We start from the raw sequence: 17900 nt of genomic DNA on the forward strand, positions 1-17900 counted from the left end.
TGCCAACTGTGGAGCCCACAGGGTCTAGAACCTGTGCTCTGCAACCAGAGAAGTCCCCTCGTGCTGCAACTAAGAAAGCCCTTGAGCCACAACAAAGACTCAGCACAGTCAAAATTTTTTAAAAAAAAGGATGATCCGATATCCCAGTGACCAATGAGCCAACAATAAGATATCCTGACAATAAACTGGTATGTCCTTGATATAATGTCCAGTTACTTATTTCATTTAATCTTCACAATAACTCCAAGAAAGGCACTTTTGAATCTCTTCTACCAAAGGGAAACCAGGGTTCTAGAGAGCTAAGGGCTTGCCCAGTTCACATGGCCAGCCAGTGGGGGGCTAAGAGTCAACTCGGAAGCCGGGTGCCTACTGTTTGCCCAAATCTGGATACTTTCAAGACTGAATTATAGGAAAATACTAAAATACACCTGTCAGCTAACTGGTGATGAAAAACAACACAACCTAATGTATAAATAAAAATACAAAAAACAAACACAACAACAAAGCAAAAACTAACATAGTGCATCTCACAACAACACGTGATGGAAAATTCCTCTGGTACACTCCTGGGCTTGGAGAGGGGCAACACTTTCCTCGTAGAGCAAAAAATAAATAAACTGTTCTTTGGGGGGGCCTGATATGTAAAAGCTCACATTTGTTGATTTACTTTACATCAAAGTCTCTTCTCTGAGGGGTCTGGTAATCCTGAATGTACAGAGCAGTGATCACCCATGCCTGTCAGCTGTTCTGCATCAAAATGGCTTAAACAAAAGAAATCCTCGTGGTGGTCCAGTGGTTAAGAATCTGCCTTCCAATGCAGAGGACACAGGTTCAAGTCCACGTTGGGGAACTAAGATCCCACATGCTGTGGGGCAACTAAGCCTGTGCGCTGCAACTAGAGAAAGTGTGCGCTGCAACTAAGACCCCATGCAGCCAAAAATAAAAATAAATATTAAAAGAAAGCAAGCCTCCGAAAGTCACAACACGTTTTGAGTTTGATTCCTTTAGTATAACTAAGTTTCGGATTTTAGTTCTGTTTCTAGCTGAATGATTTTTACAGGCAAATTAGTTTTCCAGGCCTCCTGAGTTATGTCAGTTTTGCTGAGAATAAAAGCCCTAAGAAATGAATTCGTCTCTCAGAGTTTTTAAGTGGGAGTGGCTTATCCCTTACTTGCTGTTTCTTGAGAGATAATATGTTCAAAATGTCACCCCAGCCCTCAGAGCTCCCACGAGTGTGAGGAGTTTCTCAGATCCACGAGCTAGTGCTCACAGCCTGGGAAGGACTCCAGACAGTGGTTCACCCCACTTCTTTCCTTCATCTGCACTGGGAATGCGTGAGCTCAACCTGCCTCCTGATGGTGCTTTGAGCTCACCTTCTGTTTGCCCCGGTGGAAAAGGTGCATCTGCATTGTTTTGTCTAAATTCTCTTCTATCTATCGCTCTCTTCCTAAAAATGTTTCTTCTGTGGCACTGGGCTTTTGTCGTAGCATACAGGATCTTTAGTTGCAGCATGTGGGATCTAGTTCCCTGACCAGGGATTACTCCCAGGCCCCCTGCATTGGGAGCTCAGAATCTTTGTCACTGGATCACCAGGCAAGTCCCTCTTCTGTGATTCTTATTGCCCACGGGCAGCTCTTGGAAAGACAACTGGCAGAAGGTGCACGAGGCACAGTTTTGCCATTAAAGGGACTCAGGTTCATGACCTTAGCTTTCATGAGCTTGTATCCTCTCTCATCACCTAAACTGCCCACTGAAGACACAGTCAGGCACACACCTGGTCAGGTGAATACCTCGGGGCACCTGGATGGTAGATAAAAGCCCTTAGGCTGGGCTTGGATGAAAACCCAGCTCTCTTTCTCTCTGGGGGACTTGCTTAGGAGGCTAAAGACCACTTAGAGTTTTCCTCTCTCAGCCAGGGAAGGGAGCACCTGGGACTGGTCATTTCTGGACATGTGACTTCGTGACGTGACATGGGGGGGACTTTGCCCAATCTGCCTTCTAAAGATACTCAGAGCATGAGGACTGGATTATGGAGCATGGTTAGCTGAGAGATCAGAATCTTGCTTGTCCTTTGATTGTCTCTTAATTATCTTCTTTCCAACAGCTACAAGCTGCATCACCTTCAGCATTAACTCGCTTGTCCTCAGCGGTCTCATCTGCACACCTGTGGTCACAATTACACAGTCATGTCACCATTGGGTGGGTTAAGTGATATGATTTATGTGTTCAAGATATAGTAAGAATCAAAAGTAATGGCCACCACAGTGTAAGTTTAGCATATTCATTATTAGTCGTGATGGTTCTAAAATTGAATATAAAAAGAGTGAACCTTTCTGAAGCTGCAGAGAGATGTCCATCAGTGCTTATAAGTGAATATTTAACTGAGAACATTTGACAGTATATTTTCCTGGTCAATATCAAGCACCTACAATGATCATTCAGCGACAACAGAAGGTGGGAAGCCAGTGGGCAGGTACAGACCTGGTCTTCCTGGCACCTGCAAAATGTGTTGGTGTAAAAGATGCCCATTTTCTTGAATACTTGGTACATTAATGTCAATGGTATTAATTATTGTGTGTGTATATGCTGCGCTCAGTCATGTCCGACTCTTTGTGACCCCATGGACTGTAGCCCGCCAGGCTCCTCTGTCCATGGGATTTCCCAGGCAAGAATACTGGAGTGGGTTGCCATTTCATACTCCAGGGGATCGATCTTTCTTACCCAGCGATCAAACCCGTGTCTCTTGCATCTCCTTATACCTCAAGTCTAACCATACTAAATCAAGGATTTTCCCTGACACTAGATTCAACCTGCAATTTTCAGGAATCAGCAAGAAACTGACCAGCCCAAGGAAACAAACAAACAAAAAAGTCAAGGATGATAATTTACAGATGAGCTATGAGGCTTGAAGACATATGTTAAATACAGAAAAGCCAGGAAATTTGCTCCAACGCTAATAAATAAGAATACAATTGTTTAAACTACAGAACCTCACACTACTTGCAAGTGTAGATTACTGGAGACCGATGATTGTGCTCCAAGATTTGCATCCACTCAGTCAATACACTTTGACACTTTTTCTGTTAACTCCTATTGCAATTACTACCATTCTATATGCAATAGGTTTTTATGACCTAAGAATCTCATTGCCTTAGGCTTGTATAATGTATATTTCTTCCAAAGGACAATTTATTTGGTATATTTTGATTACTTAAAAACACATTCAAAAAAATGTGTATGTAATAGCACATGAAAGTGAAAAGTGTTACTCGCTCAATTGTGTCCAACTCTTTGCAACCCACGTACTGTAGCCTGCCAGGCTCCTCTGTCCATGGAATTCTCCAGAAAGGAAAACTGGAGTAGTTTGGTATATCCTTCTCCAGGGCATCTTCCCAACTCAGAGATCAAACCCGGGTCTCTCACATTGCAGGCAGACTCTTGACTGCCTGAACTACCAGGGAAGCCCATACTTAGGTCTAATAGAAGATACGTACATTTAATTTCACTTTCTAATTAAGTCAAGGTTTAGATCTCCATGTATTTTTAAAAACAAACTTTTGAGATACTTCGCATGTCCTTCAATGTCAGCCTCATGCACAAAGTGGTCTGTGATGGTCTAGCTCCTGGAGGTACTGTGACAACCGGGTCTAGTGGGTGTGACCATGAACTGGGGAGAAGCACATCCTAAAAATTTCAAAATAAAATTCAGGATGGGGGATTAAGAGATGCAAACTACTATGTGTAAAATAGATAAGCAACAGGGTGTATCATACAGCACAGGGAATTATAACTGTTTATGGTATATGGAAAAAATACTGAACACTATGCTGTACACCTGAAACATGATACTGTGAATCAATTATAAACGTCAGTAAAAAATTAAAGTAAAATTTCAAAATAGAGACTGCATCTCATATGTCATTTGGAAATGTTGTAAAGCTCATTTTGAGGTTTTCTCTTTTAGGGATTGGACATCCGCCCCATTGCTGAGTCAAGGTCTTTTTCAACTGCAAGGCTGAGCAGCTTTTACCTTCTGCAGAAAGAGGCACAGTCCAAGCTTGTGCTCCTGCAAACGGCCCACGGGCAAGGATGCTCTGTGGCTTGCGTTTGACCTCCCTGCTGTAACAGAGGAAAACTGGTCCTCGCTAGCAGATGCTGAGGGAAACCAGTGTCTGGTTTTGATCCCACGTTGGACACACGGCATGTTCCCCCTAAGGTGGGCCTGGGTCTGTGTGCTGGGGAGGAAGTGAAGTAAAGCTGAGGCCAGGCCCCTTGCTACCTGTGCTGGGGTGATGGTTGGTCTCCAGGCGGTCGTCCTGCCCCGCCGCCTCCGCCTGGTCTGCACGTCCCTCCTCGCAGTCCACGCTGGGGCTATAGTGTCGGGGCTTCATGAGCAGGGACTTTCTCTTGTTCACCGGGACCCCCAAAGCCTGCTCCCCGGCTCTTCTCTTCTTGGCCGTGGTGCAATCGTGTGCAGCACTGCAGTAACAGACACAGGCTAAGAACATGGCAAAAGAGTTCATGGCTCCCTGACCCTTGACCATCACCAAGTAAACCCAAAGGAAGTTGTAGCCCAGTTTGGGATTAGTTGTCAGCACTAACAAAAACAGCCTGGGAGTTGAATCCATTGAACTGTGTAGATTCTATTTTACTGCTGATCAGAAGAGTTAAAAAAAAAATCATCCTTAATCCTGAGTAAGCATATGTTAATCTGAGCTTTGCCTGGCACTAGACTAAATACCCAGGGACGGATGAAACAAGATTTGCACTGGTTTGTTAATCCCAAGAAAGAGCTAATGTGAAAAATATACCACCAGCTACGAGAAATGTGTCCAGTATGGATAAATCACAAGGTTTTTTGGATAGTTGTTTGCTACTGAAACTGCTTATCTCTGCCACAGTTGCATGTCAAACTTGAGATGCCACATCCTGGGCTTTGACTTGAAAGATGGGGCATTAAGTGTGTGTGGGGCAGGGGGTGGATGGGTAGGCTATGAACATTTGATCAGCCCATCTCCAGGCACAGAAAAAAGTGGAAGGATGCTCATGGCACTCTGCCGTTTGAGTCTCACCCATTTGGCACACAGAACAAACAAATAAAAGGAGGAGAAAGGAGATTGGATTTCACAAAAATGGACCACAGTTTATCCTTACTCCTGCTCTCACAGCGTTTTATTTGGAAGTCCTCCTGAGGACGGCCCTTTGAAAACACATTTCCTACATATAGCTCGCTTGGCATCAGTGCAGCTCACTCTGTGCTAAAGTTAAAGCAAACATTCTCTTGGTGAGATCTAGGAAGACCAGAGGGTTCAGCCAACACTGAGTCTCTGACACATATTTATTAAATGCTCTTTGGAGAAAAATGCGAGAGCTTAAGATGAAAAGATCCAGAGGAGAGAACCCTGGTCACAGAGTAATGAGATATTATTCATTCTATCTCTAAAAGAAGGTTGAATATTCAGTAATATTAAGACAAGGCCCTAAACTGTTCTCTTAAAAACATCAATAGGGAGAAGTACCCATGGTGGCCCGTTTGTGAAAATTATCTGATCATCATCATACATGAATTCTTGGGCTTCACAGGTGGTGCAGTGGTAAAGAACCCGTCTGCCTAGGCAGGAAACTCAAGAGACTCAGATTCTATCCCTGGGTCGGGAAGATCTCCTGGAGAAGGGAATGGCAACCCGCTCCAGTATTCTTGCCTGGGGAGTTCCATGGACAGAGAAACCTGGCGGGCTACAGTCCATGGCATCACAAAGAGTGCGACATGACTGAGCACAGGCACATACACATGAATTCTTGAATTTAGAAGGGTAGCCTTTAAAATCTCAGAAGAAAATAAGTGCTATTCTTATCTGGGAAATAAAAGATTCTAGAAGGAGGGATAATTCAAGAGGGTTAGAAATCCCTCAAAAAAAAAAAAGATTAAAAATTGAGAATTGAAGATTATCCTGATGTGGAAGAGAAGAGCAAGTTTCTGAGACAAACTAATGTGCTTTGGCAACATTTCTTTGATGAGCCCAAATTTAAAGTGACCATGTACAGACGATGGGGTAGAATAGAATCTAAGCAAATGAGCAGGAGAGCAGACAGGGGCCTTCAGGAGGAGACTGCATGGCCTGAGCCTGGCCAGTCAAGCAGCACAGTCTATGACACATGTGTCCTATGTCACGGGAGCAAACACAGACAGAGAAGCAGACCTCCTGGGGCCCATGTCTTCTCTGGCCAGGAGGACGACCTGTGAAAGGGGAGGGACAGGAGAAGAAAGCTCCCAGGAATGTGAAGAGGGTTCAAGAAGCCCCCTAAACCAAGTCTCCTAAACCAAGAGAGTTTCCATCAAGATGCTCACAAAATACACAAGTAAGACCACTTAACCACTATCCAGAACCAAGAAGACTTATAGAAGATGAAAGAGGCTTCCAGCAAATGACATTCAGATGCTAAAATGGGGAAGGAAAGTGGACTCTAAACATCAATGTAAGCAGAGCATGGGCTCTGGAAAAGAGGCTGGGAAGGTTTATTCAAACAAAGCTTCGTCAGCACCAGGACAAACACTGATCACGGACACCTGGCTGGAGGCCTTGGCCAGTCCAACAAATACCATTACTTTCTGATGGTTGAGGTGATGGATGAAGTGGAACATCTAGTTCCAGTGGGATTCTTACAGATTTTGCCTTGTCAGTATATATTTTTGAAAATAAATTATCTCCTGGAGCTACATAATTTGTTCTCATTTTCTTTTTTTAAAATATAATTTTATTTATTTACTTTTGACTGTGCTGGGTCTTCACTACTACACGGGCTTTACTCTAGTTGCAGCAAGGGGGGTCTACTCTCGACTTGCAGTGCGCAGGCTCCTCGTTGCTGTGGCTTCTCTTGTTGCGGAGCACAGGCTCTAGGGCGCACAGGCAGTGCATGGTCTCTACAGCACAGGCTCAGTAGTTGCCACACATGAGCATCATTGCTCCACAGCATGTGGGATCTTCCTGCATCAAGGATCAGACCCATGTCTCCTGCATTGGCAGGCAGATTCTTTACCACTGAGCCACCAGGGCAGCCCTGTTAATATTATTATCTTGTTAATGTTTTTATCCGAGTTTATTTAGGAAGACAAGGAACTTCTCAAAATCACATGACCTGTAACTTGTGGGGCTGATATTTGAATCTGGCCTGCTGGTCCCCAAAGTTCATGTTCTCCCTATGTGTCGCCAAATCAGAATAAGGAACCTGGGTAATTTCCATCTGCCTTTGGCAACTAGGTGGAGCAGGCCCTGTTAAACCAGTCACCACTCTAACCGAAGGAAGCCACCTGCCACAGGGCTGATCCCAATGATTCAGGTCTCATTAAATCAGGAGATGACGCTCAGTCAAAGCAAAGAAAAATGCCGCAAAACGTGGTTAAGACACAGGCTCCCCCCACAATGTCCATAGTGCAGAGCAGTAGAATGAACATGAGGAGACATTAATAATAATAAAGATCAAGTTCAGCATTTGGGTCCAAACAATAACTTGTGGAAGGATGAAAAGGATATTACGGTTCTATCAAAAAATACAAATATAGCTTCAAATAAATTAGTGCATTTGATATTAACAGTGCGTGAAGCTCCTTATATAATATTAGCTGTGTCATCTGCAACGAGTAATTGAATCTTCTGGGATGCTAAATTCCTCATCCAACGAAGAGGGATAACAATTCCCATATCACATGTTGTGGGCAAAGAAGGTGCTCTCCATGCTGCTGGTGACAAAAGCAGGTCAGGGCAAGGCGGTCCTGACCCCCGGTTCTGACTCTGTGTGCCTTGGACTCCACCAAAACTCGGCTGAAGGCGCCACCCAGCAACTCCAAGCTCTCCCCCACCGGGTGCCCTGCACAGACTGACGCAAGCTTCCATGTCTGTAAATGTGTTCTACTTTTTTACGTCGTATTTGTATTTACATAAATTAGATTAGATTTATATACAACATTTGCTTTAAATCTCACATTCTGTGCATTTCTCCACTGCAAAGTAGCTGTGGCCCAGGCAGCATTTGGAGCTGAAATGAAAGCCTTTATAATAAATATTACCCTTTGTGTGTGCATGGAGAATGGTCCCTCTCCCTCGTTTTCCCCGAGGGCACACTGTTTTGGCTTTATTGTGACACTTCACTGTGACACTGCAGTGAGGGAAAGCCAGGCTTTACATGTCACTGAAAGAAATGCCACAAAATGCTAACATATCTTCTCAAGGTTGCCAGAAATCATTTCCACTGGGTTGTGTTTTCCCATCTGCGGAGCTCTGAAATGTTAAGGAACTAAATGAGCTCTATTATCTATATTTTTCTAGTAGATGAGAAAGAAAGAGAAAAAATACACTCAGCCCTGCATTTATTGTTCTATTCAATCAAACTGTTGCTTTAAACATGCAGAGTCCTCCAGGGAGCGTTACCGATGCACCGAATGCCTTTCAATGCCATATTTCATATCTGTGGTTTTGATTTTATTAAAATATCTTTAGAAGATCTGTATTTTTACCTGAAAAATTTGGTTACATTTTCAGAAAATGCTTCCATTTGGTAACCTGAATTCTAACTTGAAATGGTGCTCCCTTTGATGACAAATAGCTGAAATTTTATTCAAAAGTGATGGAGGACAATAGCAATCAGATAACGCTGATGATAGAGTCATTGCTGGAGGTCTGTTTGATGTCAAATTCACTGACCTTTCAGGCTTAGGAAACTGCGAGTCCCTCAAATCTGTGCAATGAACACTGGGTTCTAGAATAATTTTCCAGCTTATTTTAACAGTAATAAATCCTCAGTGCAAGTTAACAGAAGATATGTAACACATTCAAAAACACAGGTTCATATATGGGAATGGGCTTCCCAGGTGGCACTAGTGGTAAAGAATCCTGCCTGCGAATGCCTATGTAAGAGACGCAGGTTTGATCCCTGGATTGGGACGATCCCCTGGAGGAGAGCATGAAACCCCACTCCAGTATTCTTGCCTGGAGAATCTCCACGGACAGAGGAGCTTGGCGGGCTACAGTCCTTAGGGTCACAAAGAGGTGGACACGACTTAAGTGACTCAGCACAGACATATAGTGGGACATCTATTTCCCACATATATGGGAATAGAATCTAAAAAAGAGTGGATATATGTATATATATAACCAACTCACTTTGCTATACACCTGAAACTAACACAGTATGGTACATCAATTATTCTCCTATAAAAATTAATTTTAAAATGTAGGTTCAGCAATAGCTATATTTTGAGTACATCCCACCAAAAGAATAGAAAAGGAAAACAAATGGAAGTTATAAATCCCTGAGTCCAAGAAATTATTTACGTGCTCCAATATTTCCAGAGAAAATTCATATTGGGTATTTCTGTTGTTTTCTTCTGGTTAGAAAGAAAAGCACAGAGTCATAGGAAGGGACCCAGAAGAATGAATTTGAAGAATGACTGGCAGGAAAAAAATGCAGGTGTGATGTTTGAAAAAGAAAAAACTTATACTATATTTTCAGAGACATGATATTATTTGAGGAAACCCCCAAAGACCCTACAGATAAAGTACTAAAATAAGGAAGCAAATTTAATGAAGTCACTGTTTAAAATGATTTGAACTTCTATAAACCAGTGATAAAAAATGAGAAAAAATTAAAATAAAACCATTTATGATGCATGGAAGTATGAAACACTGAGGAATAAATTAATACAAGACATGTAAAACCTATAAAAAGCAAATAACATTTTGTGAAAATTAAAGACAATCTTCATAAAGGAAGAAATAGAAAATGTTCATGGAATAAAAGATTCAGTACTGAGAGATTTCAATTCTTCTCAAATTTTACCTACTAATTTTAATGCAACCCCAAACAAAATCCCAAGAAGAATATTTTTCTTTTTTCTTTTTTCTTTTTAGCAATTGACAAGTTAACTCTAAAATTTGGATGGAAATGAAAAGAACCAAGAACAGCAAAAATGGTCTTGAAGAAGAACAGTGAGGAAGTTGAAAGACTTACAGACCTGGATGTCAGAGTTTATCATAAACCTTTAGTACCTGAGACAGGTATTTCTGGTGCAAACATAAACAAATAGAGAAAAAGAACAGAGTATACAGTCCGTCTACTGGAACCAGAAATAGACTCACACAAATACAGGCAATTTATGGCGAAGGTGTCACTGGGGAAAGAGTTGTCTCTTCAGTGGCTGGCACCGGGTCAACTGAATATTTATCTGAAAAAAAAGTCTTGACTCTAACTGATGGTGCATACAACAAACTATTCATGACAGGTTATGGATTTAAACCATGTGCTATGAAACAATAAAACTTCCAGAAAAAAAATGTGAGAAAGTTCTTACATGACCTTGGCAAAAACTTCCTAAGCAGTTTACAAAACATAATGATTTAAAGGAAAACACTGGTAAATTAGAACATCTTAAATTTAAGAACCTTTATTCATCAAGAGATACCAGCCAATAAGGAGAGCTTCCTGTCAATATTCTGGTTTTTAATCTATTTACACAAACGTGTTTAGGTCGTGAAAATTCATTGAGCTCTCCTCTTATCATGATAAGTACATGATTCTGTAGATATATTACACTCTTCAAAACAATAAAAGGCCAATAAGACAAAGAATTCTTTCAAATAAACAGGAAAATGACAAATAACTTAAAAGTGGGCAAAAACATGGCAGAAAAACTGACATGCAATTGAAGAGGCACTCAGGCTCTTTCCTCTCCAGGTAAACACAAAAGCATAACTGGCTTCTTGGCAAGTGAAGTGGGAACTGTAAGTGGAATCCTCTAAAACTTCTTCGTCCCAGCATCAAAATAGTAACCCCCAAACATCATAGTCTAGAAGAAATGACAGTGATTAGTGTCACTTAAAACTTAGAGGATGCATGGCTGGTGGGCCCTGTGTTCTTTCTCTTCATTAAATTTAACAGTGTGAGTGAAGGAAGTTAGAGAAATAGCATATGACATCTTTTATCCATGGGATCTAAAAAGAGGTGATACAAAATAACTTATCCACAAAACAGAAAGGGACTCACAAGACTTCAAGAAGAAACTTGTGGTTGCCTAGGGGGAAGGATCGGGGGAAGGGATAGTTAGGGAGTTTGGGATGCACAAGCACACACTGTTGTATTTAACATGCATAACCAACAAAGACCTGCTGTACAACACAGAGAAGTCTGCTCAATGTCACGTGGCAGTCTGGGTGAGAGGGGAGTCTGGGGGAGAATGGATCCATGTGGATGTATAGCTGAGCCGCTCTGCCATGCACCTGAAACTATCACTACACTGTTAATCGGCTATATTCCAAAATAAAATAAAAAGTTAAAGTGCAGACTCTTAGTAAGACTGATCCTCGGGGTTAACAGTGGGCAACCACAAACTCAAATAATAGTTCTAATTGCAACTGCTAGACCAAAATAAAGGATATTTGCTTTACAGATTAACATAGATGCAACTATGAGTGTTTCGCAGTCACTGATGTGGCAGATACATACTTTCCATCAGCGAGGGGAACCAGGACTGTTGGCATTCCCCTCACTGGCTCAGCAGTAGAGAGTCCTCCTGCCAGTGCAGGAGACGTGGGTTTGAGCCCTAGGTCCAGAAGATCCCCTGAAGAAAGAAACGGCAACCCACTCCAGTATTCCTGCCTGGGAGAATCCCAAGGACAGAGGAGCCTGGCGGGCTACAGTCTCTGGGGTCACAAAGAATAGGACACGACTGAGCGGCTAACACACACGCAACATGTATTTGAGTATGGATTCTCCTGGCCCATCTTCAGCACTTCAGACAGCACCGCTATCTGAACATTCTGCCAACAAGCATTCTCATGCGTCTCTAAGAGACCCAGCTAGGAAGACAAAGAAAATAACTGGATACACCTCTGGTATGACTTATAGCATATCCTGGCCTGATGGAGTGACAGAATAACCTCTCAAAGACAAAGCTGAGATGCTGGCTTGAAGGTGCTACCCTGCCGAGAGGGCATGCCTTCTTTGGGGCCAGTATGCACACATGATGACCGTTATAGTGCCCTGCCCTCCATGGTTTGGATATTTGGGCCCAAGAACTAACAAACAGGTGGCGTTAGGAATGACTTGGTTTACTATGATTCCTAATGACTAACTTGAAGGATCTGTACATTACTCCCCCTAAATGTGTCCTCTGAGGGTCTAAAGATCCTGGTCCCTTAAAAGAGGGCTTCCACTGGGGGACACCTGAGAGTCCGATCAAAGTTCCAGCTCTGCCTGCCTCTCAGTCATGTGGATATCTTGGGCGGGGAGTCCAGCAGGCAGGAGAGGGTTGCCATCCTGGCAGGAGTATGGATCCTGGCTATCAGGAACAGCAAGGCTGCCATTAACTTTGGGGAACAGAGAAGAACACATTTAGTGACCCTCTTGGCCTCTCCTAGCTCTTTCTGGCCAGACTTGACAGCCAATCAGCTGGGCAGCAGCCAGAGAACTTGAAGGTCGTGGTGACCAGGGCTCAGGTCCCTTAGGGATGAAGGTCACCAGGTAAGCCATCTAGGCAAGCAGGGATGCTAGGCAAGAAGGAAGATGTGGATGGAGGGGTATGTAGGCAACGAGAGCTGGGAGCAGCCCCCACAGCTGAGCACCCGGGAGGAATGGCGAGACTTTGGAAGCAAGTCTCGCCCGGCTACTCAGCCACCTTCTACGGAATCAGGAGACAGGCGCCTGTGGGAAAGTTAAGTCTGTGTTCACTTGAAATGGGCCTCCTGATTCCACGTCACAGGCTACCGCAAACACAAGTTTACTTTTACACAGATGAGCCTGGGGGTCACATTTCTTTCATGGAGGACAATCCCCGAGTCCACGCCCAGCTTGCTCAGCCACATGGTGGACACGCATGCCCACGCTGTGTGAAGCACAGCACCCACAGAAAACCTATAATTTAAGCTTCTCCTGTGACTCATGTCATCAATTCAGCAGCCATGTCGTTGCTATTTATCGATGGTTGGTTTGCTGTCATGGAACACTGATTCCATCGGCAAGGTTACTTGATAATATCAGGTTTTATAAGAGTGAGAGTTGTTTTCCCATAAGGCCAGAGCTAATAGATGCTTTTTCCTCATTTAATTGGGATTAAGTTTTATGAATGATCAATTACTTGCATAATGTCCACAACAGTTTTTTCATAAAATAGTCAAGCCATTAAAAGCCACACTGTAATAATAATAATGATAACAACAATAATAAAAACTTACTCTGAATCCTGAGTAACAGTGGAAGAAGCTAAGAAGACTCTCTGAACCCTCCTGCTCCCCTCGCCCCACCATGCTGGTGGACACACTCTTCCCAATGATATCATTTTGGCAACACTGTCAGAACACACTCCTTTTGTGCCACCATGGGGGTCTGGAAGTTTCCATGATTGTAAAACTTAACTCCCTAATTGCCGTTGTCTCTCCCAGTAACCTGGAACTGTCTAAATGGGAACAGAGTGCTTCTTGTTCATTTCTTATCTCCTGTACATCTATAGACATCCCAGGCGGCACGGTGGTAAAGAACCCGCCTGTCAATGCAGGAGATGCAGGAGACAAGGGTTTGATCCCTGGGTTGGGAAGATGCCCTGGAGGAGAAAATGGCAACCCACTCCAGTATTTTCGCTCCATGGAAAATTCCATGGACAGAGGAGCCTGGAGGGTTACAGTCCGTGGGTTGCAAACAGTCAGACATGACTTGAGCATGCATGCACCAGCACCAATGCATCTATGAGCCTGGGTCTTGGTATCACACTTCATAAATGCGGCCTGAAGCTGAAGTCCATCCATATGTAAGCGTATGAAGATGACTTCATGCAAACAGGAATTGCCTTTCCCTGGGAGAGGCATCAAAACCTACCCAGTGACTGTTCAGACGATGTGGCTGCCCATTCTCCTTGGAACAACAGGTCATTGATCCACATGGGCTTTTGGTTCTAGTTGCCCTCTCCACCGAGGAAAGCCAAAAGAGAGATGGTGGTGGGTGGGGTTAACAGGAGCAGGTTAGTCAGTAAATCCTACTTTATTTATTCACAAAGTAAAACCATGAACTAGGGATGGGTTTGCAGCTTCTTTGAGATCGTGGGGCCATCACTCCCGGAAACACATCAGGACCACACAAGTAAACCCTACATTTGGTGGCTTTAAATGAAGATCAGGAAGCATAAAGTACCACCTATTTTAGTACTGAATGACTAGAACACAGGTGTCCTCTGTTCTCTCCTGTGAACATTTACTGACTTTTTCTTACCCCAAGATGTGCAGACTTGAACTCTTTCTAAAGAGCAGGCTCTGAATGGCTCTGAATATTGAGAATGACAGAGAGTAAGGCTTAATTTGTTTAAAAATTTGATTTAAGAATGAAATGTTTTGGGTGCTTCCCTGGTGGTTGAGTGGCTAAAACTCCACTCTCCCAATGCAGGGGGCCCAGGTTAGATTCCTGGTCAGGGAACTAGATCCCACATATCAAAACTAAGACTTTACAGGCTGGAACTAAAAATCCCCCATGCTGCAGTGAAGAGCAAAGATCCCATGTGCCACAACTAAGACCTGGTACAGACAAATTAGTTAATTAATTAAAAAATAAAAATATTAAAAAAGAATGCAATGTTTTTACATTCAAAAGATAATCATAACCATATTTGGCATATTAGCAACTATCATAGTGGCTTCATGCTCTTTAAAATATAATTAATTCACTTCTTCAGATGACATTTATATACACATACTTCTTTCAGGCAGTCTTTATATTTGATTATTGTGTAGTAAGAAGGAGAGTCACATCATTTTTCTCATCTAGAATGGATTTTTATCAATGTTGCCCTTTTTCATTATTTGCTGATTTCTTTTCCTGGTTATTCCTAGTGTGGTTTCTACTATAGATATTTCTCAGTGTTCAAAAGAATGGTTTTCTCAGGTTCAAGAGGGGTGGGTCTAGTAGAACACTGAAAGTAGACATTTGCAAAAGAAGAAAAGGTAATGTGAAGAGAAGGAAAGGGGGAGAGAGGGAGAGAATGTGAGGTGGAAACACCAGGGAAGGGGGGCTGGGAGGAAACTGTGTGTACCCATGTCTGCGTGTGCACCTGTGTGTGTGCACTGTGTATGTGCCCGTGTGTGTGCGTGTGCACCTGTGTGTGTGCATTGTGTATGTGCCCATGTATGTGCGTGTGCACCTGTGTATGTGCACTGTCTATGTGCCTGTGTGTGTGCGTGCGCACCTGTGTGTGCACTGTGTGTGTGCCCATGTGTGTGCGTGTGTACCTGTGTGTGTGTGCACTGTGTATGTGCCTGTGTGTGTGCGTGTGCACCTATGTGTGTGTGCACTGTGTATGTGCCTGTGTGTGTGTGCGTGTGTACCTGTGCCCATGTGTGTGTGCATGTGCACTGTGTGTGTGCCCATGTGTGTGTGCGTGTGCACCTGTGTGTGTGTGCACTGTGTATGTGCCCATGTGTGTGTGCGTGTGCACCTGTGTGTGTGTGCACTGTGTATGTGCCCATGTGTGTGTGCGTGTGCACCTGTGTGTGTGTGCACTGTGTATGTGCTCATGTGTGTGTGCGTGTGCACCTGTGTGTGTGTGCACTGTGTGTGTGCCCGTGTGTGTGCACTGTGTATGTGCCCATGTGTGTGTGCGTGTGCACTGTGTATGTGCCCATGTGTGTGTGCGTGTGCACCTGTGTGTGTGCACTGTGTATGTGCCCATGTGTGTGTGCGTGTGCACCTGTGTGTGTGTGTGCACCTGTGTGCACTGTGTATGTGCCCGTGTGTGTGTGTGTGTGCACCTGTGTGTGTGCACTGTGTGTGTGTGTGCGTGTGCACCTGTGTGTGTGCACTGTGTATGTGCCCATGTGTGTGTGCGTGTGCACCTGTGTGTGTGTGTGCACCTGTGTGCACTGTGTATGTGCCCATGTGTGTGTGCGTGTGCACCTGTGTGTGTGCACTGTGTATGTGCCCATGTGTGTGTGCGTGTGCTGAGGGCACAATGTCAAAGACCAGCAGAAACAGACACCAAGAGTGACCAACATGAGGGAGAGGCTCACCCACTGGTGGAAACAAAACAGACCAGGGACATACACAAACACAGCAACACAACTCCCTCAACTAACATGGTGATGTCTGGCTTTTAACACGACTGTGACAAAAGACACTTTTAGAGCATGTGGCTCTTTTATGACTATCATCGTAAATGCTGATTTTATTTCTTGACATTTACCTGAATGCAGATATTTGGTCCATAAATCTAGTTTCCTTTCTTAGTTCCCTGAACTAAAAAAAAAACTAGAAACTTACAGATACACACAAGGCCATCGGCATGAACAAGAGTTGTCTGACATTTGGATGGCTTCCATTTATCCTTCTCCACTTCACCAAAACATATCATGAATCATTTCACAGGACTTGCTGCCATGCAGAAGAAATATTTAAAATGAGGATCAAGCGTTAAAATAGTCAAGTGAGTGCTGAATTAGCAGGGATCATCTCCTCCGATGTATTATTAAAATTGGGTGTATGTAAATGTACGTGTCATCTCACTATATATGTGTATGTGCAAGTATATATATGCACACACACAAATCTGTGCAGCGCTTTGGCAGCCAAGTATTCCACTGAATCTGAAATAACTTGCTTTTAGAGGCTGTCCCTGATTTAGAAGCTCTCAACTAAAGATTGAGCCTGCAAGTCCACAAGTCACTTCCCATCAGAGTGAGTCTGAAGTTCAGGGAAGAGCGGATTTGACACGCAAGTGGATTGAAAGCCTGGAAGAGTTCACCAAGAAGTCACCAGCAAAGAGGGTCAGGGACACACCTGGGGTGGGGCTCCAGTGTTTAGAGACTGGGGAGCTGAAGGAGAACCAGAGCTGAGAGCTGAGATAGAATCAGAGAGGCAGGGGAGGTCAGGAAGGTGAGTGGGCCTGCCAGTTCTTCCTTCCTGCAAGGAACTTGGAGCCCCTGACCCCAAGAGAGACGATGGGCTCTGTGTCTGCCTCTGCCTCCAAGGACACAGGCCCTCAGAGGGCTGAGGGGGTTTGAACTCTCTCAGCTTTCACGGGGTACCCAGAAGAGCAGAGCTGACTTCATGGTCACCCCGGGCATATGAGATCGTTTCCCTACAAGTGTGGCTCTCCTGGCCTGGAGAACATCCTGCTCCATGAGCAGCATGCCATGGAGTGGAGGCATGTCCCTGACCTCAGGTGGGGACCACGTGAGCACCTTCATGAATCAGACGCTCCAGGGCTCACCTTCCTCCAAGGGTCCACGCATCCAGTAGCAGCGGTTCCACCTGCTGCCCTGTGACCCCAAGCCTCCTGTCCACAGACTCACTGGCTGATTCCTTACAAAAGCATCTCAGAAACAGGCAGTAGGCACTTATATTCTCACTGTGATTTCTCTTCCTGACTGAAAATGACCAAAGGAAATGAAGGGCGAAAGTAACAGAATTAAGAGCACCTTGTTTTTATGTTGGATGAAATAGACTGTAGAGGAAAACAGGTATTGATTGGAGAAAATAAATGAGAAATGATTATTACAGTGAGAGTGGCCTGGTTTGTAGTCAAGGGGCTGGTGGAAGCTTTGCCAACTAAACAGTCTTGATTTTATTTATTTTTGTTACTTTTTTTTGCACTTTTTAATATTTTATTACTATGGGGTCTTAACCCTTTTAAATAGTCTTGACTTTGAAGGGACAGAAGTAGGGAAAGAATTGAAGAATTTGAAAGCAGAGAGGTTATAGGCACTATATAAAAGAGAATCAACATATTAAATAAAAATTCCTTCATATGAGTCACTAATTACATCAAGGTAAAGGTGCTTGCTCAGTCATGTCTGACTCTTTGCAACCTCATGGACTGTAGCCTACCAAGCTTCTCTGTCCATGGGATTTCCCAGGCTAGAATACTGGAGTGA

General features: G+C 43.7%; 1 protein-coding gene across 3 annotated transcripts in view; it reads right to left on the minus strand.

The window, feature by feature from the left end:
- The window catches only part of LOC133260415 (suppression of tumorigenicity 18 protein), a 90438-nt gene that overhangs the window by 54701 nt on the left and 17837 nt on the right, over positions 1 to 17900 (minus strand). For all 3 annotated transcript variants that reach the window (XR_009740807.1, XM_061438739.1, XM_061438738.1), the window contains exon 4: positions 4280 to 4479. Coding sequence is in view for 2 of the 3 variants with exons in the window: in XM_061438739.1 (XP_061294723.1) it covers positions 4280 to 4479 (200 nt within the window). In the remaining variant the exon portion in view is untranslated. The remainder of the gene's footprint in view (positions 1 to 4279; positions 4480 to 17900) is intronic.

Source organism: Bos javanicus, chromosome 14 (genome assembly GCF_032452875.1).
Source record: "Bos javanicus breed banteng chromosome 14, ARS-OSU_banteng_1.0, whole genome shotgun sequence".
NCBI lineage: Eukaryota > Metazoa > Chordata > Mammalia > Artiodactyla > Bovidae > Bos > Bos javanicus.